Source organism: Ursus maritimus, unplaced genomic scaffold, assembly GCF_017311325.1.
Source record: "Ursus maritimus isolate PB19 unplaced genomic scaffold, ASM1731132v1 scaffold_17, whole genome shotgun sequence".
NCBI classification, from domain to species: Eukaryota; Metazoa; Chordata; class Mammalia; order Carnivora; family Ursidae; genus Ursus; species Ursus maritimus.
This window is the reverse complement of record NW_024424119.1, coordinates 26,652,806-26,679,579: the sequence shown is the minus strand read 5'-3', so window position 1 is coordinate 26,679,579 and position 26,774 is coordinate 26,652,806. Positions and strand designations below refer to the sequence as shown.

At 50.6% G+C, this 26,774-nt stretch overlaps 1 protein-coding gene across 1 annotated transcript; it reads left to right on the top strand.

The window, feature by feature from the left end:
- On the top strand, nt 1–25,630 carry FBXO10 (F-box protein 10). Its single transcript, XM_008707839.2, has 10 exons — nt 1–585; nt 3,529–4,362; nt 8,711–8,860; nt 11,119–11,255; nt 15,189–15,259; nt 17,039–17,191; nt 18,189–18,458; nt 20,162–20,475; nt 21,576–21,757; nt 23,774–25,630. Exons 1-10 carry the CDS (start codon nt 1–3, stop codon nt 23,946–23,948), a joined length of 2,871 nt encoding a protein of 956 aa, XP_008706061.1. The 3' UTR covers nt 23,949–25,630.
- The last annotated feature ends 1,144 nt before the right edge of the window (nt 25,631–26,774 follow it).

Here is a 26,774-nt window from a genome sequence, read left to right as displayed (position 1 = left end):
ATGGAGGCTGGCGGCCTCCCCCTGGAGCTATGGCGCATGATTTTAGCCTACCTGCACCTGCCCGACCTGGGCCGCTGCAGCCTGGTATGCAGGGCTTGGTATGAACTGATCCTCAGTCTCGACAGCACCCGCTGGCGACAGCTATGTCTGGGATGCACCGAATGCCGCCACCCCAACTGGCCCAACCAGCCTGATGTGGAGCCTGAGTCTTGGAGAGAGGCCTTCAAGCAGCATTACCTTGCCTCCAAGACGTGGACCAAGAATGCCCTGGACTTGGAGTCCTCTGTCTGCTTTTCTCTATTTCGCCGGAGGAGGGAACGCCGTACCCTGAGCGTAGGGCCAGGCCGTGAGTTTGACAGCCTGGGCAGTGCCTTGGCCATGGCCAGCCTGTATGACCGAATTGTGCTATTTCCAGGTGTGTATGAAGAGCAGGGTGAAATCATCCTGAAGGTGCCTGTGGAGATCGTAGGCCACGGGAAGTTGGGTGAGGTGGCCCTACTCGCGAGCATCGATCAGCACTGCTCCACCACACGCCTGTGCAACCTTGTCTTCATGCCGGCCTGGTTCTCACCCTTCATGTTTAAGGTGGGTGCCCACATCCAGATGGGTGGCCTCTCCGGTCCTGACTTGGGCCTCTTCTCAGTGGGTTTGTAACCCCTTTTTGGAATTGAGGATTTTGTCATTGTTCCTATAACACACTCCTCTGAGTTCTGCACCAGTTGAGAAATGGATAAGGGGTCAGTAATGACCAATATTCTGCTTTATTCCTGGCAAAACTGTATAAAAAAATAAGCCAAGGACTCAAGACCCAAACTGCATTGTATTTCTCCCCTTCTACACTGGATGAACTGGCACCACAAGTGGAGTAGCTGAGGGGAAAGTCAGGTCCCACGTATGCCACATGGTGACAGGAAGCAGGAAGCACTCCATGCCTAGAGACGGCTAAATCCAGGGGAGGCTCTGCAGGACCAATGACCTTTAGCACATTAGCCCCACCCTGTGGAGAAGGGTCAGAGAAAGTCAGGCTTTTACCAAGGATGACTGGGGAGAGGGTCAGGAAATACCAGCCCAACACTTACCTTCTAGGAACACAGAGGACAGCTGTATTCAAAGCAGAGTATGTATTGACATGTTGGTAGCTCCTGGCAGAAGAGTCTACAGCTTTACATTGCCTAGAAACATTATAATATCCAGACTGCAGACCTAGTCAGTAATGATTATATTGCCACTATTACTACCAGTCACAACACATTGTCTCTTGGGTTTATAATGATCATCATATGACCAGTGACGTACGGTGCACTTACCATGTGCCTGGTGTATGCTTTCCAGCCATTAGTAAGAGGGGTAGTGCCATCTCCCTTTATAGATGAGCAAACTGAGTCTCAGCAAGATTAAGTGACATACCCAGGTCTCAGACATAGTAAGGGACAGAGCTAGGATCCAAAGCCTATATTTGTAATCTAGGTGACTTTCCATCTGTGACTTCATTTGATCCCCACAACAAACTTTTGTAGTAGACAGTAGACATGCTATCCCCATTTTGCCAGTTATGGGCACTAAAGCTCAGAGATGCTAAGTAACTTTCTCAGGTGGATAATTAGGCTAGAACTCAAATTCTAAGTACTTTTGAAATTACATTGTGCTGGATTCCTTGGAAACTTAAAAGCCTGCTTTTTAGGCCTAGAATGTTTCAGAAGGACTGATGAACAACTCCTGTGCTTGTCTGCAGACCCAGAAGAAGAGTTTGATTCAAGACCCCTCACATTTCATATGACCTTTACTCTTATAGTAATATGTTCGTTTCAGCTTCCCTTCTCCCTCCCCCCGCCCCCGGCCATATTAGCACTCCATCTGCGATCGTCTTTTAACTGAAAACAGGACAAGGGGCTAGGATGACCTTGCCTGTAGAATGCAAAGGCCAGAGTGATTTCACAGTGGTTTTCAGTGACTTCTGAGGAGAACCCCAGCAATGGCTCTGCTTCTCCAGAGAGCTGGTGTTCATCTACAGGGAGGACCCGGTAAGAGAAATAGACTTAAATTGCAGCAAGAAAAAATTAAGTTAGCCATAGGGAAGAGCTTATAGGGGTTAAGGTGAGTAAGTTCTGGGCCAATCTCCAGGGTGCTCACTGCTAGAGAATGTAAAAACTGTTCAGGGGCGGATGTGTCTGGATTACTCAGTGGGATCATGAAACACTTCCTCATTTTACGGTTCAAATCCGTCTGATGGAATTTAGTGTGAAATCCGGAAACAGTTCTTTTTCAGGAATGTAGAGTAGCTGGGCTTCTCAGCCAGGCCTAGGAGCTAAGGGGCTCAGGTGAGTGGTGTGTGGGATTCAGCACTTCCCCACCCCAGAGGAGTCTCCGTTCTTTGCGTCCCTGGCCCCAGGTAATGGGAGCTAATTTTTAGTGGGTGCCAACTTTGTACCTGGCTCTCTACCTTGCGCTTTGGTAGCTGGCAAGCCCCCTGTTGGATACAAAGAGCCTTGGAGAGATGAAGTCCTATCCAAAGTAACACACTTGAAAGAGGCAGAGCTGGAAGTTATCCCGTGCGGTCCAACTCCAGAGCCCATCGTAACTCCTGCTCAGTACTGCCCGGCCATGGCAGCATACCTTGTCCCCCTCTTTAGGGACACAGCCTGCTGTCCTTTGCTGTGACACACACACACACACACACACACACACACACACACTGCCACACAGGCTGGACTCTTTCCCAGAACCTGTAGCTGGGCCTCCGCAACTGCCTGTCGCAGCCCAGGCAGGGCTCAGCCCCTCCTGGCCTGTCTTCTGTCAGCTTCTGCCAGGCTCAGTCCTGAGTTCAGATGCCAAGCCGATGTTCTGTGGGGTGCTACAGGGCTGAGAGAGGATGGTGAGGAGGTGTGCTGAAGGGGTGAGACCTAGTGAGACACCTCACTATCTCACACTTTCTTCATGTAACCGAGATACCGAGCTGGGACTCCCTCACCCTTCAGGGGTCACAGTAAAGTTGTGATCAAATCCCAGCCAATTCTTGGGTTTATAAAAGCTCAAGGCTCTCCCTGTCATTCCTGATCATCCTGGAGTGAGGCTTGCTCTGCTGGTTCACCTCTTGTGTTACTGTGTTGACACCATCTCACCCAGCATCCCTGTGAGCATCCAGCTTCCTCACTCTTCCTCATCTTCACCCCTCAAAGTTCATGTTCTCACTAGACACTAATTGAGTATTGGGAGAATTTACTTTGAGATTTGAGGTCTTTAGGAAGGACCCTGTTGCAGAGCGTGAACTTTTTTGCCTTTATCCATTTCCAGTCTCTTTAGGATTGGAAGGAGGGAAAGGCAGGCAACTCCAAATTATCCTCCCTCTGCTGCAGAGCAGCCTCCTGTTGTGCGGGGGGGCTGACACATGCCCTTTGGGGAGGAGGAGAACAGGATCAGCAGGACAAATGGCCTCTCCAAGCTCCACCCTCCTTAAAGAGCAGTTAGAGTACTGACTAGCAAAACAATTCTTATGCCTGTATCACCCACTTTCTCTTTTCTATTTCTCAGACAACATCGGGTCATGTCCAGTTTGACAACTGCAACTTTGAGAATGGGCACATCCAGGTCCATGGCCCAGGCACCTGCCAAGTGAAGTTTTGCACCTTCAAAAACACCCATGTTTTCCTGCACAATGTGCCCCTGTGTGTCCTGGAAAACTGTGAATTTGTGGGCAGTGAAAACAACTCTGTGACTGTTGAGGGCCACCCATCTGCAGACAAGAACTGGGCCTACAAGTATCTACTAGGGCTTATCAAGTCTTCACCCAGCGTTCTCCCCACAGAGGACTCGGACTCTCTAATGTCCCTAGACCTGGAGAGCAGGGACCAGGCTTGGAGCCCAAGGACCTGTGACATTGTCATTGAGGGCAGCCAAAGCCCTACCAGCCCAGCTTCTACCTCCCCAAAGCCAGGCTCCAAGGCTGGCTCACAGGAGGCAGAGGTGGGCAGCGATGGGGAAAGGGTGGCACAGACCCCAGACAGCAGCGATGGAGGCCTGAGTCCTAGTGGTGAGGATGAGGATGAGGACCAGCTCACATACAGACTGTCCTACCAAGTGCAGGGCCCACGCCCTGTACTGGGGGGCTCCTTTCTCGGCCCACCACTTCCAGGAGCATCCATTCAGCTGCCCAGTTGCCTAGTGCTGAACTCACTGCAGCAGGAGCTGCAGAAGGACAAGGAGGCCATGGCACTGGCCAGCTCTGTGCAGGGCTGCCTCATCCGCAAGTGCCTCTTCCGGGACGGAAAGGGAGGCGTCTTCGTTTGCTCCTACGGCCGAGCCAAGATGGAAGGAAACGTCTTCCGGAACCTGACTTATGCAGTGCGGTGTATACATAACAGCAAGGTGCTGTCGTAAAGTTTACTCCGCAGACCCAAGAGGCCTTATTGGGTCATTAGTAACATGATTTTGATAAATGAGGGAAGGTTCCTGCAGCTATACACAGGAAGGGTTTGGTGGGGCTGTTCTGCATTTTTTTTTAATCATCTTTTCAGCTTACAACACAGCCTTGCCTTATGTCCGTCATCTGATGTGTACAGAGAGAAACTATTCTTCTCATTTTACAGAAGAGGAAACAGGCTCAGAGGGGAAATGTGACTCTCTCAGGGTCACACAGCAAGTTAGTGGCAGACCTGGGACTAGAACCCAGGTCTTCCAACTCCTTTCACTATGTCATGCTGCTTCTCAAACATGTCCCCAGGTCTTAGTAGAAGGAACAAGGGCTCTTTAGCCTGGCTGAGAGAAAATTGAGGGACACGTGATCACTGGCTTTGATCCAAACTGGAGAAGCCTTCCCAGAAGAGGGGTCTAAGCTGTGTAGGATGAGTAGAGGACAGCCAAGGAAAGGTGTAGTGAAAGGGTGCAGAGTGAGGGCATTACAGGCGGCCAGAATGTTCTGTGCTGGGGCCTGGGTGTGAGGCTGTGTGCTGAGGATAGAGGACTGGTTGAAAATGAAGCGAGGAGGTGAGCAGAGCTCACCTCGCCCCAGGCCTGGAAAGCCCTTTTGAGAGACATTGAGACTTCATGCTAAGAGCAGTCAGTCCTGCCACTGATGCCGTCATGACCCTGCAGGCTCTTCGGGGCGCCGCAGGATAGTCCACAGATCCTGCAAACCACTGAGCACAGGAAAGGCTTCTGAAAGGAAAGCCATGGCCTTTCGGAAGAAAGTGTGGTGTAGCTCCTGGGTTTGAGTCTTACCTCTGCACTGACTCACCACAGTGTTACCGTCCTCTTCTGTAAAATGCAACTAAGCATCCCTGCCGTGCATCTCTCACTGGGGGTTTGTGAGGATCCAGTGCCTCAATATTGGCAGAGCACCTAGTAAGCTGAAGGGCATCGTACACCTGTCACATGTGAGTCTTGCAGATCTCTGCAGGCTGCTAGAATGGTTAAGCAATCACATTTAATTGCATTTTGCCAGCCCACTTCCAAAGAGGATTTTAGGTGGTGGTCTCTGAAAGAACATCAGACTACTATATAGGGAATAAAAGATAATGGTCAGATCAAAAGGATGGGTGATCGTTTTGCTCTCAGGTACCACGATGAAAGGATCTGGCTGAGCCCCCAGGAGGGTCTTCCCTCTTGCATAGTTATTAGGAGTGTGGCTTCTGAGTCAAATTCTGACTCTGCCCCTTATTAGCTATGTGTCCTTCGGACTAACGATACTATCTGCCTCCAAGATGTGATAAGGATCAGCTAAGGTCATACATATAAAGTGGCACAGAGCAAGTGCTCAACAGATATTTTTATGCTTATTTTTTAAAAGCTCTATTACAGTCCGCTGTGATAGAGGTGCTGTGCGTGGCACAGGAGCCCAGCCTCCAGGAAGGGTTTCCTGGAGGAGCAGTGCCTGGGGCTGAGCTGCCCAGGAGGAACAGGAGCTGGCAGGGTGAAGCTGTGAGACAGCGGAAGTGTGCTTGAAGGCCAGATGTAAGAAGGGACACCACACTTTCAGGGAGTTAGGAATAATTCAAGCAGCCGGAGCATGAGCTGAGGGCTGCGACAGGAGACCAGAGAGTCAGCAGGAGTCAGCTAGCTGCGGCACGGAGGTCTTGCCACAGAGATTGGAGTTTGCCGTGAAGGCAAGGGAAACTCACTGACAGATTTAAAGCAGGGAGAACTGTGGTCAGATCTGTATTTGGGAAGCTCATCCGCCAGCTATCTGGGGAATGGAATGGAGGGGAACAAGACTGGGGGCAAGATCAGTAAGGGGCAGTGGAAAATTGTGGTCCAGAGATGGAGAAGAGGGGACAGGGCATTCTGGAAAGGTAGATGGGAGGACTTTAGGAGGGAGCAGTCAAAGGTGTGAGGCCTAGGTTTCTGGCCTGAGTGGCAGAGGCAGCAGCAGGAACACGAGAGGTTAGGGTGTGGAAACAGAGATGCTGAGTTTGGGGCATTTCCAACATCTAGCAGAGATGCCATCTGGTTACCTGGGTCTGAAGCTTTGGGGAGAAATGTGCCCTGCCAGGCCGACTTGGAGCAGTGAGTTGGGAGTCATTGAAAAGGAGAAATGGAAAGTTACGCAGCCTTACTTATAGCCCTTTTAAACTATTGCCCCCAGGGCTTTGGGCAGGAAATGTGCAGCCTGTAAATCCTTAGTAAGTGTCTAGCAAGGAACCTAAGAAACTGATATTCAGGATTTTTGACTTAAAAAAAAAATCCATGTATCTCATGAGTACCCAGCATCAGGTACAACCATATGCTGAGTGACGTTCCTACAGGGAGCTGTGGGCGGGGGTGCCGCGCTGCTGAGCCGGTCCCATGCCCAGGAGCAAAGCCTCGATCCGGTGGCCAGAGGGAAGCCACCCGTCCCGGCCCTCTAGAACATCCCCAGGGGAGTAGGGCCGGCAGAACGACCCCAGTTGCTTCGGGCTCCACAAAGAAAACTGATGTTTTTCTTGCTGTTTCGTGTATCTTGTATAGAGACTGAGGTCAATTGCATTTATGTGTGGAGATGGGAGATGGGCATACCTCTTCTTTTGCCAGGCCTTTAGAGGACCAGGTTTTGGGTCAATCTAGTGAGGATGGAGCTGGTTTGAGTTTTGTTATCATTATGCTCCAAATACTCTAGGCTTCATGTTCTTTACCTTCTGCTGGTCTGCCCGTAGGCTTTGCTCTGCTCCTCAGAGAGGGCTGTCTCCACGGCCTGGCCCTCCCAGCAGTAGGCAGCTTTCACGGTGGCGCTGCCCTGGTGCTAGGGTTTCTGTCGTGTACCAGTTGGTCCTTAGTCTTAGGTAGGTGCTCTGTCTGTGGGTCTTGGAGGTAGGTCCTTTCCAGTGGTCCTGCCTCACCCCCAGCAAGAGGGAGCTCTAATGATCATGGCCCGAGGTGGGGTTTTCTTTCCCTTCCTTGAGAGTGACACAGTTTGCTGCCCTTCCGCCAGCTGCGTCAGGCTTGTTTGGCCGGAAAGTTGGGAGGAAAACTCCAAGAGGGGCTTAGTGCTTTTCCCACAGTGGCTGCGCTAGCTTTGCCCCATGCCTGCGCCATGAGGGAGGCTGTCCCCAGTCTTTCCCTGTGAACGCCTAGCGAGGACCATGGAGAAGTGAAGACACGCCTGCTCCCAGAGTTTCCGCACCCTCACACTAGTTCACCCTTGGCCATTAACAGTTTGCTAAAACTCGTAGCTGGGTTCTTACAGGTTCGTGAGGCACCTGCATCTGTCAGGCAAGCACGTGCTTGCATCTCGTCTCCTGGGAAGTACCTGTTTTCCTTGGATTTCAGGCTCGTTGGTTGTCCTGCCACCTCAGTTCTCTGATGGGTTCAAGAAAGAGTCTGTGTTGTTGTGTATTATCTGATTCTATTCTTGTAAGCGTGGGAGCAATGAATGCTCTTACCAACTTTCTGTATCCTAAACAGAAGGCTTCTCCTTGAAACTGTACTTCTGTTCTACTTTATCTCTCCCAGACTTTTTAGTGTAATATATCGTTTATCCTAACGTAATATATTTTTACTGTTAATACATAGTTGCTTAAAATAATACAAATATATTCTGAATTTTTAATATGCTTATTAAATAGGGAAAGAAAATGTAAGTGGCAATACATCCCCTTAAATAAGCTGTGTGCTGGGTTGTGGTACCTTGTTTAAAGGAGGCTTCCTTGTACCAGTACTTGTAATTGTCCCGTAGTTTGGAGTACCAGTGGTTTTTCCACCCATGGATCGTACACCCAGGAAAGATTCAGAATGGACAAGAATAGGACTTTGTCTTACAAAGTGAAAGAGAAGGTGGGAGGTTATTCTCAGGTACTTTCTCAAGCAGGTGAATTTTAGCAAAGGCACATGTGGGAAGTTGATTGCATTCATTGTAGCTGTGCCCTTGGAACCTGGGGAGATCTTCGTTTAACCCCAGTCCACATAGAGTTTGAAGACCACCAAATCCCATCTTCTCTGAGGGTCCCTTCTGTCTCGTCATCCAGTTATTCTGCTCGCAAGTTGTGAATACGGGGCACAGGGCCAAGCTTCAGTCCAGGTTTTATTTTAAAAAAAACCACTGCGGTTGGTAAGGAGCCTGCGGGGCAAAGCCAGGCAGGGCACGGAGCTCGCTCCGCTCCTGGGAGCACACAAGGTGGGGAGGGGCAGTTCTTGCCTGCCGGTGGAATAGCAGATGGTAAGAAAAGGACTCAAGTGTTCCCCAAGTGGTTTTTTTTAAAAAACCTGTGACAAGAAAACAAATGGCTTTCTCTTTTCTGCCTAGATTGTCATGCTCAGGAATGACATTCACCGCTGCAGAGCGTCAGGCATCTTTCTTCGCTTGGAGGGTGGAGGCTTGATCGCTGGCAACAACATTTACCACAATGCAGAGGCAGGCGTAGACATCCGGAAAAAGTCCAACCCACTCATACTGGTACTTCTCTCTGTCTTCATGCTCTTTTCAGAGTGGCTCTTGGTTCTCAGACCTTTTCGGAGATTATTTAAATAAATGTTGCCATCTTGAGTTAATTTATTTGTTTTTAAAGATTTTATTTATTTGAGAGAGAGCACAAAACAGGGGAGGGTCAGAGGGAGGAGCAGACTGCCCGCTGAGCAGGGAGCCCAATGAGGGGCTTGACGCCAGGAATCCAGGATCATGACCTGAGCCAAAGGCAGGCGCTTGACTGACTGAGCCACCCAGGCCCCCGCCATCTTGAATTTATATTGCTTCCTGTTTGCAGATGGTTCCTGCCCTTTTCTCTGTGTGTCCTTACGACTCTGTGCCTCCTCCTTTCTGCATGTATTAGGAGTGGCTTTGAATATGTCACCTCCCTGCAGTCTCCTTGTCAGTAAGAAACAGGACTGGATGGACAGGGAAATTTCACGGAATACTTCCTCAGCCCTGATAGGCTCTGGTTGGTTTTGAGTTTGATAAGAATAAAGATATATCTGCCCTACAAGATACCTCGATCAAAAATAAAGCACCAAGTTGGATCATTCTTCACTATAAAAAGGACATTTAAGATATTTAGTTCTGAAGATTATTTGTTTCATGGATATTGTGAAGTCATGTGAGTTTGATTTTACACCAATGTGGAAGCCACTTAAGAGCCTGCTTCCTCCTCTCCCACTCCCCCTGCTTGTGTTCCCTCTCTCGCTGGCTGTCTCTGTCAAATAAATAAATAAAATCTTTAAACAAAAAAAAAAAAAAAGATGGTAGAGTATGGGACCAGTGACATGAGGGAACAGCCGCCTTTTCTACTCTGGGCTTCCCTGAGAGTATATATCTACTTATTTATGGTTTAATCTTTTCACAACCCTGTGTGGTAGAATTATTGTTATCCCCATTTTATAGATGAAGATATTGAGGCACAAAGAGACTAAGGATGTTGCCCCAAATCTACAACTAATGACAGCTGACAGGCAGTCTGACTCAGGGCTGATGTTCTTGACCCATTATATAGACTGCCCTTGCAAAATGCAGATGAAGGAAAGTTCCTAAGTATATTTGAAAAGACATGCCTAGCCAGTGTCCTCTTTCAACCCCTCCTCTCACTGCGTTTCTGCCAGGCAGCTGGCATGTGATGCGTAGCCTTGGCTGAGGAAATGATTGCCACTGTTGTTAGAGAGATGAGAGGAGTTTGCCTTCCCGGGGACAGGGGACAGCCCAGTTTAGCAGGTGGAGGGGGAAGGGGGCGTTATGTTTCTGTCCTGGCTTTGTGAAAGGGGGCGGGGGATGGAAATGCCACTGCTTACGCTTCTCTCTCTCTCAGCTTTTCAACCTGTGAGGGATTTCTGTTAGGCAGTGGTTGCCCGGGTGAGTCTGCCAAATCCTTCAGGAGAAAATCTGGAAAGTGAATAAGAATAGGAGAGCTTACAGTGTGGAACATTTTCAAGCAAGCTAGAACTTTGTTTTTGTGAAATCGTTTTGGAAGAGAAGCCGCTAACTTCCTGGTTTAAGTACAGGAATGTATTTAGGCTGTAAATTAACAGAGTGAAAGAATTTTATTATCATTTATTATGATCTAAAAATTTTGTCACTGTGCAAAAGCAGGTAACTGGGAAACACGAAAACTAAGTTTCAGACCTGGCTCTGCCACACACTGTATGACCCTGGGCCTACTTCCCCATTCGTACAAAGAGATATTCGAAATAAATCTAAGGGTCTTTGTAGCACATACGCGTTCTGTGATCTCATGCCCCATGGACCAATCTGGCTCCCCCGAGCCTCACCTTTCCACAGGCCCTCCCTGAGTGGGAAGTGAGGAATAGGAGCCGAACGGCTCTCCCTGTTCCTGGAAGGTGGCCCCCTTGGGACTATGCGTGGCCAACATTGTCCTGTGTTGGGGGCCACCGTTCCCTGAGAGGTGAGCTCGCTGGCCCCTGGGTGGTGTGGCCCGGCTGGGGGAGAGGGGGAGGGCTCTGGAGGCTCAGCAGCTTTCAGAGGCATGCCTTGCGGGTGGAGAGCAAGAGGCTGTGTGGTGCAGGCTCCTCTCTCTGGATTCAGTGGTGCGTGCAGAGTGGGGCAGCAGCGCGGTCCAGTCACGTGGTCTTATGCTAGCTCGGGGTCTTCAGTGGCGATGTTTTTTCCGCTGTGCTCACCCTGGCCCTGCGGTGGGGCAGCGACTGAGCACTCTGCTTCTTGCTGGCTGGTCTGATCTGTTTTCTGTGCTGTCTCATGTTCCCTTGCAGTGTAACCAGATCCACCACGGCCTTCGTTCTGGCATTGTCGTCCTTGGCAATGGGAAAGGCATCATCCGGAACAATCAAATCTTCTCGAATAAGGAAGCTGGCATTTATATCCTGTACCATGGAAATCCAGTTGTGAGGTATGTATGCTGTACCCAGACCATCCTCACACAGGGTCCCTTCTTTCTTCTCTGATCTCTCTCTTTCCTACTCCCTGGCTTTCCTCCATTTGAAAACACTTTTGTTTACTAACACAACTGTATAGCAAAACAAGCAAAGACCAGACTCCACCCTGCTCCCACCATAGTAACACAAGTGCTTTCGTTTGCATGCCCTTCCAGTTCGAGGTATAACCATTCTATTCAACAGACATTACTGAGCACTTCTGATAATAATAACGAAGGTAAACAGGGCACTCCCCCCCGGAGCTTACTCTAGCATGGAGAACATGCTCTAAGATAGAGATGGCATAAAGGTTTTAACTCACCTGACAAGTCTGTTCGGTTGAAAGTGGCTACCTGGGATGCTCTGTTAAGATCTGGCCTCAGCACAAAACATGCCATGACAGACTAGCGGGCCGAGCTGTAGGTGCAAGGGGACAGGGGCACTGCGGGCACCGGGGAGCTGCCGTCCCAGCTCGAATGCGGCAGACTGTGACAGATGCTATCGAAGTGGCACCAAAGAAGGGAATCATTCTCCTAAGGGGATGTGGGACGGCCTCATTTCCAAGGGGGCTTGAGAGTTGGACTCTGAAATATGGGTAGGACGTGGACCGTCACAGAGATGGGGAGTGGACCTTCCTACTAAAGGAAACCACATGAGCACAGGCAACAGACCAGATTCAGGGCTTAGCTAACAGTCCAGTGTGGCTTGAGAATACGTCTGACACGAGCTGTTAGGTCTCGCTTTAGGAAAATAACTGGCACAGACGTGCAGCAAATATATTCTGAAGTGTTTTTTCCCCTTGATCATTCCATACACATTCTTCCATGTTATTGCATGGCCTTCATCAGTTTTGGAAAGTTTCAGAACATTCCATTGTTATTCCATTGATATTCTATTATTTTTTGAACCAGTCCTGTTACTGTTAGGCATCTATTTTTCACTACTGGTGCCGGCAGCTTACTGAAAACAGTTAGTGGTCCCAGAGCTCTTTTTCCGTCTTCTGCATTATTAAAGAGTATGTGTTTGTATGTGTGTTATTCCTTTAACACACATCTACGTGTTTATTCCCTATGTAAGGGGACAGTGATATAAAAAGTTTGTAGGAACAGTCTCTGTTCCATAGAATTGACAGTCTCATGCTGGAGCCAGACACACGAATAACCGTGAGGGAAGCCTCACCAGAACGAGGGCTTCAGTAGGCCTTCGTGTAAGTGCCAAAGGAGCCAGCCACGAGCCCTGCTGAGCGGGTCAGGGAGGGGCCTGAGGGGAGCTGACATGGAGTCATGCTTAAAGGGTAAGTAGGATTGTGTGGCTGGGGAGATGGTATTCTGGGCCCAAGGGCAGTGAAATTCAGGGTGTGTCCTGGAAAAATGGTAACAACTGTGTGTCTGCCACGAGATGCCCAGGGGTTCAGTAGATCAGCCTGCAAAGCAGGGTGCGGCTGGAACACAGAACCTCAGCGAGTAGGATGTGCAGAATAATGGCTGTCCACATACATCCATTTCCTAATCCTCGGAGCCTGTGAACATGTGTTCGTACATGGTAGAAGAGACGTTGCTGATGTGTTCACGAGGAACCTTGAAGTGGGGCCAGGCAGGCCCAGTGTGATCCAAGGACCCGTAGAGGGAAGCAGGACAATGAGTTGGGAGGAGGAAATGTGACAACAGAAGCAGAGGTCAGAGTGATGAGGCCAGAGGCCAAGAAATCTGGGCGGCCTCTAGAAGCTGGAAAAGACAAGAAATGGATTCCCCCTAGACCTTCTAGAAGAAACACACGTCTGCTGACAGCTTGATTTAGCCCCGTAGGACCCATTGTGGACTTCTGACCTCCTAAACAAGAAGGTACTGAGTTTGCATTGCTCTAATTAAGGCACTACGTTTGTGGTAATTTGTTGCGGCAGCCATACACCAATCTGGGAAGTCGGGCTCGACCTTGTGGGTGCGGCAACAGTTGAAGAGTTTTGAGCAAGGACTGTTACAGTCGCATCAGTGTCTTGGTTTTTAAAACAGCGTCTCTTTGAGGGGCACCTGGCTGGCTCAGTTGGTGGAGTGTGTGACTCTTCATCTCGGGGCTGTGAGTTCCAGACCCACACTTGGTGTAGAGATTACTTAAAAATAAAATCTTAAAAAAAAAAACACAACAGAATCTCTTTGAGAGAATACATTGTACTTTTTCCCTTTATGTTTCTTTGTGATGGAGGGTAGGGATCTGGGGAGGGTACAGAATTAGTTTTGAGATCCCTGAAGTGGCCTGGTTAAGGCAAACCACAGCAGTTTTCTTTGCCAGTGAGAGTTTTATAACCTTTTGTGTTTCTCTTTTTGCTTTGGCTGCAAGGAAGCACAGGGCTCAGAAAGGCTCATCCGCAGTTAACATCCTACCCTTGGTTCTTGGAACAATCATCTGCCCCCTTTTCCTAAATGTTTTCTGATACCTCTTCTATCTTTACTTTGCCCTCCCTTGTGCACACACATACGTGTTTCTCCAAGTGGCCATGGGTTCTTTCTGGATGTAAGTGAGATTTATATTGAAAACACACTAGCCATGCATTTGCTGCTATGGCACAGCTCGCAGAAATATGGATGAAGCGTGCCTTAGCCCAGGGACTGTCTTTGACCATGAATTCTAAAAACCCACGTAACCATCTGTTGATTGAGCTGTAACCAGATCAGAGCACACTCTTCAGATCTAAGGGCAAAAATAGGGATGTTTTTCACCAAGGATTTCATTTGTTCAACTCAAATGCATGGTGTGGGTGCAGTTGACATTTGGCTTCCCCAGCACCAGCATAATTTGCTGGGTTTTTTACCCAAGGGCATAAAGCATTCGGACCCTGCCCTAAGAAATTGAAAACTTAGCCATTTCCTAAGAAATGGAAAACTTAGCCAAATCCTACTCAGTGAAGTTCTGTGGGGTGCCAGGCCCTGTGTTAGCCCTGTGGCTAAAGAGCCAGGTAAAGATTTGGACCTAAATCCCTCAGCCACATGATGGAAATTAGGAGAGTTGCCTCTAAGACAGGAGGCAGGTACCCTTCCAGGAAGAAAGGAGGTCATAACATTCCTGTTAGTAAATTAACAAACAGCAAATGTATCTTCCAGGGATAACCCAATTGTGCTAACGTCCGGGTGTGACTGGCCTTGTTTTAACAGGCAGGAAACCAAGTTGCAGAGACTGGAAAGCAATGCATGTCCTTCAGCATGCTCAGGTTTTTCATTCACAAGGCCTTTCCATGGTAGTGAGGACTGTGTGTGTTTCTCTGAGCAGGAGTGTGTTTTCCTGTATCTTCCTTATGTGGCTAACCCAGCCCATGAGGTTTCATGTTGGTTACACATTGTCTGATATTTTTTTTTCCACATTGTCCAGTATTCTTAAAACGCCTTTTTTAAAAGCCTGCTTTTCTTCTTTTAAGGCATATCATTATTTTATGTTGTCATTCAGTGGATAGGTGGTTAACAGAAAAGGTAAAGAGTAGCTGTTGGATACAAACAGATGATTGTGGGCTCATTACAGGCAGAGAATCTGATTCAGGCTTTGGACACAAATCATGCCCAAATAAGCTTAACACAGTCTCCTAGGAATTCTTGCCGCTACCCAGACTTGTCACCTGTGCACCAAGATGACCTGCGTTTCAAACCGTGTTTGTATGTGAGCGACAGTCAAGAGAGGCCACAGAAGCGTGAATATCGTTGTGCTCGTACGGCATAGTTGTAGGTTTAGTTCTGGAGCAAGTTGTCTCCAGGATAACTCGCGATTTTTAAATGCCTGGCTTTTAGGATTTCAGAAAATGCTTTATGCCCCTGTGGGCTTGAGTCATCTGGGGAAGGCCACAAAAGAAAGAGGTCACCTTGGGCAGGCTTTGGTTTTGACGCGTGACATCGGTCTGGTCTTACTCTATTCTTCTTGCATTTTAGCGGGAACCACATTTTCAAGGGCCGTGCAGCTGGCATAGCAGTGAACGAGAACGGCAAAGGCCTCATCACAGGTAGGAGTGGGAACTGCCTAGAGCCGTGGCCAGCCGAGCAGCCAGCAGCCAAGTCAACATCCCTGGCCCTCCCCCCAGCCAGTCCTTCACCTTGACAGACTGGCCACCTCTGAACAGTGGGCTAGCACTCTGGGATGCCGGCTCCATGCACTGGCCCTGCTTGTCACAAGGAGGGCCTGACAGGGAGGAAGTGTCTGTCTGCAACTTGCCAGGCCCACTGCTTACAGGATCTCACTCGATGGCTCACATAACACTGTCAGAAACATTTGTGGCACACAGACTGAATTCCTATCTTTTGTACGGGCTTGTGCCTGCTCTGGAAGTCCATCCCCATTTCCCCCCTGCCTGGCCAACTCCTGCCCATCCTTCTGGTCTCAGCCTAAATGTCCTTTCCTCAGGGAAGCCTGCCCTGACCTCCCATTGTGCACACAGACTCACTGTACCCGGCAGGCGTGCTCTGCAGGACATCCTACTTTCTTAGTGATCTGTGTACGGTCAGTCTCCTCTGCTGTAAGATAGCACATTCTCTAAGACCAGGATCAAGTCTATATGGTACGTGAGTGTAGCCTCAGCACAGAGCACAGCCATACCTGGGACATAAGGGATTGACCCGGTGAATCCCTGTGACTAAACCCAGATGTCCTTTATCCATCAGACATTTCCTGAGCACACGCTGTGTGCAGGAGCTGGGGATACAACAGTGAACAAAACAGATCTGTGAAACAGCCGCCCTTGGGCTCCTGCTGTCGGGAACTGACATTTTAGGAGGGGAAACAAATAAAAGCACACACACACATAAACACACAAAAGAAATGTATCTGGGTGATAAGTGCCCTAGAGATTAAATAATTATGTATTATTAACTTTATTATATATTTATGTAAATATACTCATATATATTTGACATATTTTATATACAAATATATAATGTGTAAACTGTATATAATTTACTGGAATTAAAATAAGGTGATAGAGGGACTGTGTGGGTATTTAAGATTGTGTGGTCAGGGCAGGCCTTTCTGAGAAGGTGACATGTAAGCCACACCTGAGTGACAGGACAAAGCCTGAGAAGAGAACCAGAATTCCATGCAGGGCTGCCTGTGGAACACAGCATGCTTGGGAAGCAGGGTGTGACTGGGTATGGTGAAGAGGGGCAAGGGGTGGGATGGGGTCACAGAGGCAGGAAGGGACCAGTCACACAGGGTCTCCTGGGCTATTGCACTCTAGTCCCAAGAGCTTGAGAGTCCCCGGCCATAGTGCCGGGGGCATCAAGGTCTCGGCACAAACCCCCCTGACTTGTGACTCTTCGGCCCACTCCCAGCGAGGTGGTAGATGAGAGAGAGGAAGGCTGTGGTCAGTCCAGAGCTGAGGCTGACAAGGACCAGCTTGTTCCTCCCCAGGCTGGTGGGGGAAATGGCTGGATTCTGCTTCAGCCCTCCCAGAACCAGCCCCCAGGACAGGCAACCCTGCCTGGCCTTGGTCCAGGGACTCTAAAGCCAGTTCATGCTTAGTCATTGGTCCTGAATGAAGGCCACTGGATGCAGTGGATCCTAGAGATATGAGAGAACACAAGATAGATATAAACCTTGCCCTTGAGGAAAGCCAACAGCACTCAGGTCCCTAAAAAGTCAAACACCAGGCAAGATTCGGAGTGCTGACTGCTAACAGGGGGCAGCCTGGCCGTCCTGGTCCAGAAGGTCCTTTCTGTCAGCCGCCCCAGTCCTCATGGCCAGTGTGGGTAGCCCTTGGGTCGTAACCCTCTCTTCTACCTCTTCATAGAAAACGTCATCCGTGAGAATCAGTGGGGAGGTGTGGACATCCGCCGTGGGGGAGTCCCGGTCCTCAGGAGCAACCTCATCTGCTTTGGCTACTCAGACGGTGTGGTCGTGGGGGATGAAGGCAAAGGACTGATAGAAGGAAACACCATCTATGGTGAGGTGCACGTTCCTGCGGGAAGGGGTCTGGGGTCCAGCCCAGCCAGGGAGGCAGGAAGCCCAGGTTCCATCTGTAGCTGGTGGATCCTGAGAAAGTCACTGCCTGTCCCTGGGCCTCAAAGACACCCTGAAGAACAGCATCAGTCTCAGGCCACAGCCACATGGGCCTCTCAGAATACAAAAGCCTCTCCCAAATCACCTTGTAACGCACAGGATCAGCAAAGCAGAGAGCTTCATCCCCATTTAAAGTAGTGGAAGGTGGGAGCTGTGTAAGGACAGGGCCATTCAGGCTCTGACACATGGGCATCTAACTCATACCCTGATCCAAAGAACTAGAAATCTAATGGGAGAACTAGATACCCCTAGAAAGGAAACTGTTCTCACTCATGCTGTGACTTTGAGCAAAGCCTTACTCTCTGGACTGCATCTGTAATAATAATAATAATGATAATAATAATGATAATAATAGCTAACGTGTTCTTTGCTAACTGCTTTATATGCATGATCACATCCAATCCTCATGACTGCCTTCTGAGGTAGCTTTGGTTATTAACACCATTTTAAAGATGATCAAACTGAGACACAGGTTTAGTAACCTGCTCAAGGTCACACAGCTAGGAAGTGGTAGGGCTGGGACTCAGACGGAGGCCACCTCCATCTCTCTGCAGGATGGGGTTGGGCTGGATGAACTCTGAGGACCCTTTGGTGCTGTCCCTCTGGGCTTGTGTGCTTCTGACCTGGAAGTGTGGCCTTCACAGTTCTCAGAGCACTTTTACACTCTATGGAATGATCCTGGTTGTGAGTCTGACCTGATTGTTACCCCTTACGCATGAAGGAGAAGCCTCCGGCCATACAGTGACTTGTCCGAGGCCGGTAGCATACCAGGGTCTCAGTCTCCCAGGCCAGTGCCATCTTTGCTTGTCCTCTTGGGGAGATACCAGGTACTGCCTCACCTGTTGCTCAGCATCCGTGACCAGCTCCTTTCTCTGTCCCAGCTAATAAGGGCTGTGGTGTGTGGATGATGTCGTCCAGCCTGCCCCATGTTACCAGCAACCATGTCAGCTACAATGGCCTGTATGGAGTGGCAGTGTTTAGCCAGAAGGATGGTTCTGGGGAGTTCCCTGGAGGTCATGGGGCCCAGGAGAACTTTAGCGAGGACGGAGATGCCATCCTTTGGGAGACCGAGCTGGAGAAGGACGACGACCCGCTGCGCCGGCCTGTCACCATAGCTCTTGTTGAGTCTAACAGTATTAATCACAATGGAGGTAAGTGTCTCCTCCAGAGCCTTCTGTGCTCACGCTGCCTTAGGCACCCTTCTCACTTGGTTGGCCACTTCTTTCAGCCACTCACCCAATAGCCCAGACCTCTGGACATCATCTTCCCTGAACTTAAATCCATTCTTTCCTGCCCCCAGCCCTGCCTAGCTCATGCTGTTTCTCTTGCCTGAAATTCATTTTCCCCCATCCACACATCCCAAACAACTTGAAGTTCAAATCCGACTGTGAATGTGCCCTCTGTCCTTACCCTGTCACCCCCCTGGCACTTACTGGGGGGCCTGGGACAGGATCTGTTTCTGTGGCTATTTCATTAACTCTGATAGGCTATGAATGTGAGACAAAGAACCAAACCCCACTCCGGCCCCATCAAATCCCACACCCGGCACACACGTTTCTAATCCATTCTGAGACGCATTGTCCACATTTTAACATCTAAGGACATGATGCATTTGGAGTTGATGGCATACCATGGTTTAATTGGCAATTATTCTTTCTTATACAGAGAGTAAGTGTGTTTCAAATCCACAAGTTATCTTAAACTGGATAAAAACTGATAGACATTCGGTGTTTATTGAATTGAGGGGAAACAAACCAAAAATGTACAGAGTTGAGCTAACCGCCGGGCTCCCAAACCTGGCTGATCATCAGGACCACTGTGGTGGGCTGATGGAGGCAGTCTTCTTAAAAGGAGGCTCCTGGGCACTGGCGAGCTCTTGCCCTGGGAATAGCAGAGGGCAGGAGGAGAGGGAGCCAACAGAAAACGAGTTCAGGGTTTTCTCTGTGTGGCCCTGCTGTCTGTAGGACAAGCAAAGCCACACAAATTCACAGATCCTTGATTTATATTTGCTCTTCCCCACCAGGCCAGGAGAAGCAGCAGGCAGGTGGCACCAAGGGGTTGGAACTTGCAGACTCATGGCTCCCATGTGACCCTGTTGTCATCTGCACAGCGTCCTCCGGCCTGGCCAGTGCCTCTTGCTCTTGTGGTGGGCGGATGTCACCCCTGGGGAGTCCCCTCCTCTTCACCCCCAGGTCCCCCTGCCCCACACTCTCTCTTCCTGATCAAGTCATGCAGCTCTAAGCCTGCTGAGTTTTACACTTTTTTTCTAAAATCATATAGTGTCTCTAAGTATATACAACCCCAAACACTATTTTCTTTCCAAAATTTCTAACACATTTTAGATATTTAGCTTATAAATTTTTCTATTCAAAAATTACAGAATTTCCCTTGTGAAGAAAATGTCCCAAAACAATAAGGAGGCAGATTCCAGCTCAGTCCAGGAAGAAAAACAGAGCAACTGTCCAGCAGGTAGCTCTGTGTGGAGGTGGAGTGGGCAGCCGTACGGGTAGCGAGTGCCCCGTCACAAGAGGTGCGCATAGCAGCGGGATGGCAACACGGGAGGCATGCAAGCACAGGAGGAGAGCCTGGGGCACAGGAGCCGCTGAGCCCAAGGAGTCTTGCCTCACCTTTCCCTGTTTACTGAGCACTTAGTTCAGAAGGAACAGAGTTTCCTCGATGTTCCTGGGCTTTCTCCTGCTCGGTTTGTCATCCGTCTTGAAAGATGTAACCCTCAAGGGCTGGTTCTGAGTGTGGCTGCTTCTTCCCCACCTCTCTCGGGTGCACAATGCCATGGAGGTTTTTCCTGACTGGTGTTGTCAGGGCTGACCCTGCTCCCCAACCCCTCCACCCGTAGCCTCAGGCCTGTACGTCCAGAGCAGCGAGGCCCTGCACGTCATCACCAACGTGATCCACGCTAACGGGGACAGAGGCATCACCGTGGCCCAGAGCAGCCAGCTCACCCGCGTGGCCAACAACAGCATCTCCTGCAACCGCCAGAGTGGGGTCAAGGTCGAGGCCCAGTGCAAGGTGGAGCTCCGTGGCAATGGTATCTATGACAACAGAGGCCATGGCATCATCACCAAGGGCGACAGCACCGTCGTCATCGAAAATGATATCATTGGCAACCGGGGCAGCGGGCTGCAGCTCTTGCCCAGGTCCGACACGAAGGTGTGTATGTGTGCGTGTGTATGACACATGGTGCCAGCACAGGGCTCAGCCCTGGGACAGCCCTCGTACTCTGTCCACTGAGAAGCCCCACAAGGGACATCATTCCTCCTGCCCAAACCCAGCTGGGGAGACACAGGTGGGGCGTCCCACAGGAGGGGGCACATGAACTGAGCCCTGAAGGAGGGACAGGAGTTACCTGCAGGGAGCCAGGGTGGGGGTGCCACGGGCATATCGTTGTGATTTCCAGGTCAAGCTCAGGGCTCTTTCAGCCCTCCTGCTAACAGAACAGTCTCCCACAGGACCTGGTATGCAGTAGGTGCTTAATGAGGAGGACCTCTGTGCACACAATTCCCTGTACACCCAGCATACCCTTCTCCCCTTTCTCTGCCTCAGTCCTGCAGCTGGACTGTCACTTTCTTCAGGAAGCCTCCCCCGACCCCCGAGGCTGTCTCAGGTACCCCTTTTCTGGACACCAGGGGTGCTTATACCTACACCCACCTCACAGAGCACTTCCCACAGTGCTTTGCATCTACTCCTCTGCCTATGTGTCTCCGCCAGAAGTGAGCTCTGTGCTCCCTTTGTCTGCAGAGCTCTGCACTGGGTGCTGGGGTTTCAGTGTTGAGCCCAACCGACCCAGTCCCTGCACTTGTGAAATTACCATCCCAAAGCGTTTTCTTTGGCTCTGCAGCTTCAGGGGTAGTGACTTAGGCAAGGAGTAAAGAATTCCTTGGCTCTACATCTGAATACTGTGGAAGCAAAGGGGGGACACTGTTGCCTAAGTCAAGTTGCCTGGTCCTTGCCTGTGGTACAGCCTCCCCTCTCTGCTAGGCCTTTGCATGTTGTTCCTTCTTCCTGGAACAGCCGTCCCCTGCTCTGTACCTGGTCAGCTCCTATAGCTTACCCATCATCTCCTTCTGGAAGCCTTCCCTGGTTCTCCCCACCTAATCTTGATCTCCCTTCCCTGATTTCCCATGCCACAGTGCTGCCCTACCGAGCATGCTTTTTCCCCTCCGTTTTATAACTGCTGTTCCCCTTACCTGGCCCCCCCCCACCAGTCCAGGAGTCCCTGAGGTATGACAAGCTCTGACGGTCTCTCCCAGGTAATAAAGAACCGGATCCATTCGTTCCGGGCCTACGGCATCGCAGTGCGGGGCCGCGCCAAGGCCCTGGTGCAGGAGAACATCATCTTCCAGGGCAAGACCAGCAAAACCATCTTTCAGCAGATCTCCAACAACCGAGACTGTATCCTGCAAAACAACAAGTTCTTGGTGTTCAAGAAAAAGTAAGTGTGTGCAGTCTGCCTACACCAGCCTTCCAGCAGCACAGTGAGGTCACTGGAGAAGCCAGGCTCCCTGCGGTCCCGCCAGCTCTTCAGGCCTGTGCCTGGACTTGGTGTCAGGCCGGTGCTGAGGCCCTGTGCCCGCCTCCCTGGGAGGGAACGGGCTTTAAGAGTCCGGGGTGTGAGGTTGCAGATCTCAGCTCTGCCAGTCACTGGCTGTGGAACCTTGGGCAAGTTACCCGCCACCTGGAGCCTTACTACAATGCAGTTACCGAGGTCTGCATTGTGGCACCAATTCAAGGTAAAAACCAGGTCCCGGGACCTAGCAGCCTGGTCTTCCCAAAATGTTAACTGCTATCGCTGCTGCGGGCACTTGCTTTAATACCTCTGCCTCTGTGGACAGCAGCGGCTCCACGCTTCTGCCCCGAACGCCCTGTCCTTCCCTGGCCCCCATTTCAGTGACCTCACCCTCCCTCCACTCCATTCTGGCAGCAAAACCTCTGCGACCACCTTCTCCCTAACATCAGAGTTCAGTCAGTTACTAGGTCTCTCAACTCCGACCCCTCCTCTTCCAACCGCCATCACCCCTGTTCACGTCTCGGCACCCCTCACCCCGACCTGTGGCCCCGTTGCCGGGCTGCTGTTGCACTTGTCTAAGGGTGGCCTCTGTTCTGCTTGCTTGCTGCTCTGCTCTATGGTTACAAAGGCCATGATCGCACGGCCGTTGCCATCACTCCTGCACCGCCAATAGCCCTGTCCTGTGGCGGCAGCCTCCTGCCTCGTGTCCCGGCCCCACACCCGCAGGCTGTCCTATGCCTCCTGCCAGATTCATCTGTCTGAATCAGCTCTGGTCCTGTCACGTTTTGGTCAGAAGCCTCTGATGCAGCCCTTTTTCTCTGTTCCTTTTTTTAATTACACACACTCTCAGTAAAAATGGTTTTTGAGGAGAACTCATGTATGTTCTATATATTCATAACTTATAAAGTATAAAAAAATAGAAATTCTAATCTTTTCTTATCTACATCCCAGCAGATCATATTGTGGACTCCCTGGGGTCTGCTTCCTCCTGCCCCTTTGGAGACCCCAGGATACAGAAAGCACAGACTTGTCAGCCTGGCATTATCCACCGTGCACTGTGGGGGTCCTAATTTTCCTTTCCAGGCTCGCTCTCTGCTGCCAAACTCACATGCCGGCAATTCTTTGAACATACCTCCAGGCTTCTCACTCACCCTACAGTAGCCAGCTTCCACCTATCCACACCTTTACAGTCCTGCTCGTAACGTAACCATCATAAAAATGCACAGAAGACACTGTCACTGGCTTAAGCAATTTAGGATTTGGTGTTAATAGCTGGTTCCTTATAACTCAAATGACAGAAAGCCCTGACCAAGGCTTTTCCTGACCCTTCATAATCTCCGGAAGAACCTGAGGGACTGAAAACTCACCAACTTCTGTCCCCTGTAGATTTGCAGTTTCCAGAATGTCATATAAATAAGAAATCCTACAGTATGTAGTCTTTCCAGTCTCGCTTCTCTCAGCCCCGTGTACCTGAGATTTGCCCGTGGTGTCACATGTCACTCATTCTTTTTGTTGCCGGGTGGCATTCCATTATAGGGATGTACCACACTGCTTATCCGTTCATCGACTGAAGGGGTGTGTAACTTTCTAACTTGGGGTGATTATGAATAACGCTTCTATACACATGCATGTCATACACTAGGGTCGGGGGGGAATGAAAGAGAAGAAAAAGTCACTGATGTTCTCCAGATCCTTATAGAGAGGGGGAAATTGAGGCTTCTAGGGGGAACCGGTCCATGGTTACGTGCAGAATTACAAGTGTAGCTGGAACTAGAATGCAGGACTTTTGTCCCTTAACTTCACCCTGTCCCACCACCTTGAGCTTTCACGGACTTGGAGGCAAAACCGATACCTGGATCCAGTGATCCTGAACCAAAGGTGAGATCATGCGGGGCATTCAGCAAATGCTTCAGTTCACGGGCTGTCATTTTGCACCTCCAGGTCTGATACGTGGCGCCTGGTGAACCCACCGGCACGACCTCACCTGGAAAGCTCTCTCCGAGGCCCCTCTGCAGCCCACAGTGGGCAGAAGGTAACAGCCATGGCAACTAGGATCACAGCCCGCGTAGAAGGTGGTTACCACAGCAACCGCAGCGTCTTCTGCACCATTCTGTAAGGATGGGAGCCTCGGAGTGGGGCGGCTGGAGGGCTGTCCGGACTCCGGCAGCAGCAACCCCATACGCTGCACTCAGGCTCTGAGGGGTGTTCGGCCGAGCTAGGAGGTCAAGGCAATGTTAGGATGGAAGCAGCAGCATCTGAGGGGCTCTAGGCCCCTCTCGGTCCTCCTACTCACTGTACCCCAGAGAAAACAGGCTTCCAGGCTTCCTGGGGACTAATAAACAGATTGGTGGGCTTTCTATCACTCAAGCTCTTAGAGAGGTTATGGAGAGTTGGGAAAAGTTGATACTAAAGCTTTGATTAGGTCTTTCTGTGTGAATGACAGGGAAGTGTTTTACATACACCAAACCCAGACTCTAGTCAGGGAAAAGCAGATTGACTCCTGAGGGAGGAGGTGATTCTAGTGAGGTGGAAAGAGACGGCCCCAGAATTTTCCCCTTTCCCGGGCCTCTCTCGATCCCTGCAGGGACACAGCTACACCCTCACGGCTATCTGCAGAGGCTGGAGGAGTTGAGTTGGGTTCCCTTCAACTTGAACGTAGACTGTGAGTGGGGGCAGGGAGCCTCTCTGGAAAGGCAAGCTGAAAACCCAGGCCTCCTTTGAGTAGCCCAGGTGCGCGCCAGGGCGGGGTGGGGCAGGGATGCTTGAGGCTCCACTCTGCCCGCAGGGAGCTCCCAAACTCAGGAGGATGCTGGCTCGGGGCCTGCCGCGCAAGGGTTCGGGTCCTACGCACACCCCCACCAGCCGCCCCTTCTGGCACCAGACAGGTGGAGATGGAGGTGCCCAGGGCCCCTCGTCTGTATCCGTGTTCTCTCATGGATAACTGCCTGCCTTTACTGACCCTGCGACGGTTCCCCACTCTGTGCCTTGGCCCACGCTCTGCCCTCTTGCCATGCCCTTCTTGCCATCTGCACATGTCACGTCCCACCTAGTCTTTGAGGTTTAGCTGAGACACTGCCTTCTCCACAGGGCCCCCTCCGTGCAGTGACCACGCTCTTCCCCCTCTGAGGCTCTGCTGCCCCTCTCAGGTACTGAGCACTTTCTGCCTTGCTTTTGCGTTTTCCAGGTCCATCCCTGTCCCACTCACCTGCCTGTGAGCTCCCGGAGGTAGGACCAGGTCTCCCAGTCTGTCCTCAGTTCCTAGCCCAGGGTTGGGATAGGGTTAGTAGCCTGAGGGGAGGAAGGCCTCCCAAAGGGCTGTACTGAACTGTACTGTGAATGTGTCAAGGTTCCAGAGCCAGGTGGGCTCAGATCCCACCTGCTTGAGGACGGGGGCTGAACGCAGGATTGGCTCAGCCTGAACAACCCCCCTCCCACTCGGCCTTTCATGCGGGGTCTTCACCAGCCTGCTGGGGTCGCTGTTGTGCACCTTGCCAGTGGCTTCCCAGGCTGGTTCTGCCAGGCCCTCGGTGCTGCTCTCCTGGGCAGGGTGGAGGGGGTGGCTGGAGGGAGCCAGGAGCACCGGCTTCCCCCTCAGGACTGTGGGCACAGGAGCACCAGCCCCCCCATCCCCCCTCCCCCGTCTGGTGGCCCCAACGTGAGCTGCTGTACAAAATGCTGCCCTTGTTATTTTGTAATGACTTTTCTGGGAACCAGATGCTTATGAAAATCTCTGCAACCAAAATAAAGTTCTGTATTTTAAAAGAAGCCCTCTCGGGGGACCTTCCTTGGTCTGGGTACATGCTCGAGTTCCCGGGCGGCTGGGTGCGGGCACCTGCTCGGCCTTCCCGAGGCACTGCTCCCACGGCTGAAGGAGACCGATGCCTGGACTGTCACGGCCATTCAGCACATTCCCACACTTCGGGGCCCCAGGGTCTGGCTGGCCGCGGGGCAGGGATCGTATTGCGGCCCCCGCCCCCACCTGCAGCTGTGGGCTAACAGGACCTGAGGAGAGGACTTCGCAGTGTGCAGAACGTTCTGAGACCATGGACTTGTTTTTCCTGTATCTGCATGACACCTGAGGAGAAAGGTAGTACTTAATATTTTTCTTCAAATCCTCTTTTTAAATTATTTTTAGAAGAGTTTTAGATTTACAGAACAAGCGAGCAGATAGGTAATACAGACGTCCCGTATTACCCTCCCCGCCCCGCGTTTCCCTGTCTCCATGTGGTACGTCTGCCAGAATTGCTGTACTAAAAAGAAATGTTTACGTCACTATTAAATGCAAAGTTAGTATTTTCTAATACACATCTAAAACTATTAAAATGAAAATACAATGCCACAAGCAACTAAACTTTTGTGGAAACCAAACATCTGGGGGAAATACGCTACTGCAGTTTATCCTAACCGGCAAAACCTCATGTATTTTGATACACTAAAATGGTCGTATGTTCCATCAACAGCATGCCAAATACTGACTTGGTGAGGTCACTGCCCTATTTTTTACAGAAGGATTGAGGCTCTGAATGGTGATGCTTGTTAAGGCCCAGCAGGTGAAAGTTCACTGTCGAATGTTCAGAGCTTGTAGGCAGGAGAGGGGTGGGTAGGGCTGTTGCCTAAAGCTTTGGCAGCAGAAAAAGGAACAGCAGAGACACACATGAGTGGGCAGGGCTAGCAGGCCACACCTGCCCAAGAGAACTTGTTCTGATTGTTTTCTCAAGTGAGGCAAAATCTATCTCCCTGGCTAAATCCTACCCATACTTGAGGATCTTACTTCATTATCACTTCATAGAACCCCATGCCCTGTGAAATCAGGCCCTGTTGATCCTCTATGCCCAGCACAGACCAAGACTCACTAAGTGTCGGTTGCATGGGTAGATGGATGGATGAAGAAATAAACCCAACCCCACTCCCAGCATCTCTACCTTGTGGAGCGCCCGAAGGA

Coding starts and splice junctions, on each gene's coding strand:
- FBXO10 (XM_008707839.2), top strand. CDS start 1: ATGGAGGCTGGCGGCCTCCCCCTGGAGCTATGGCGCATGATTTTAGCC. Junction 8,861..11,118: donor AGTCCAACCCACTCATACTG/GTACTTCTCTCT, acceptor GTTCCCTTGCAG/TGTAACCAGATCCACCACGG. Junction 18,459..20,161: donor CAGTATTAATCACAATGGAG/GTAAGTGTCTCC, acceptor CTCCACCCGTAG/CCTCAGGCCTGTACGTCCAG.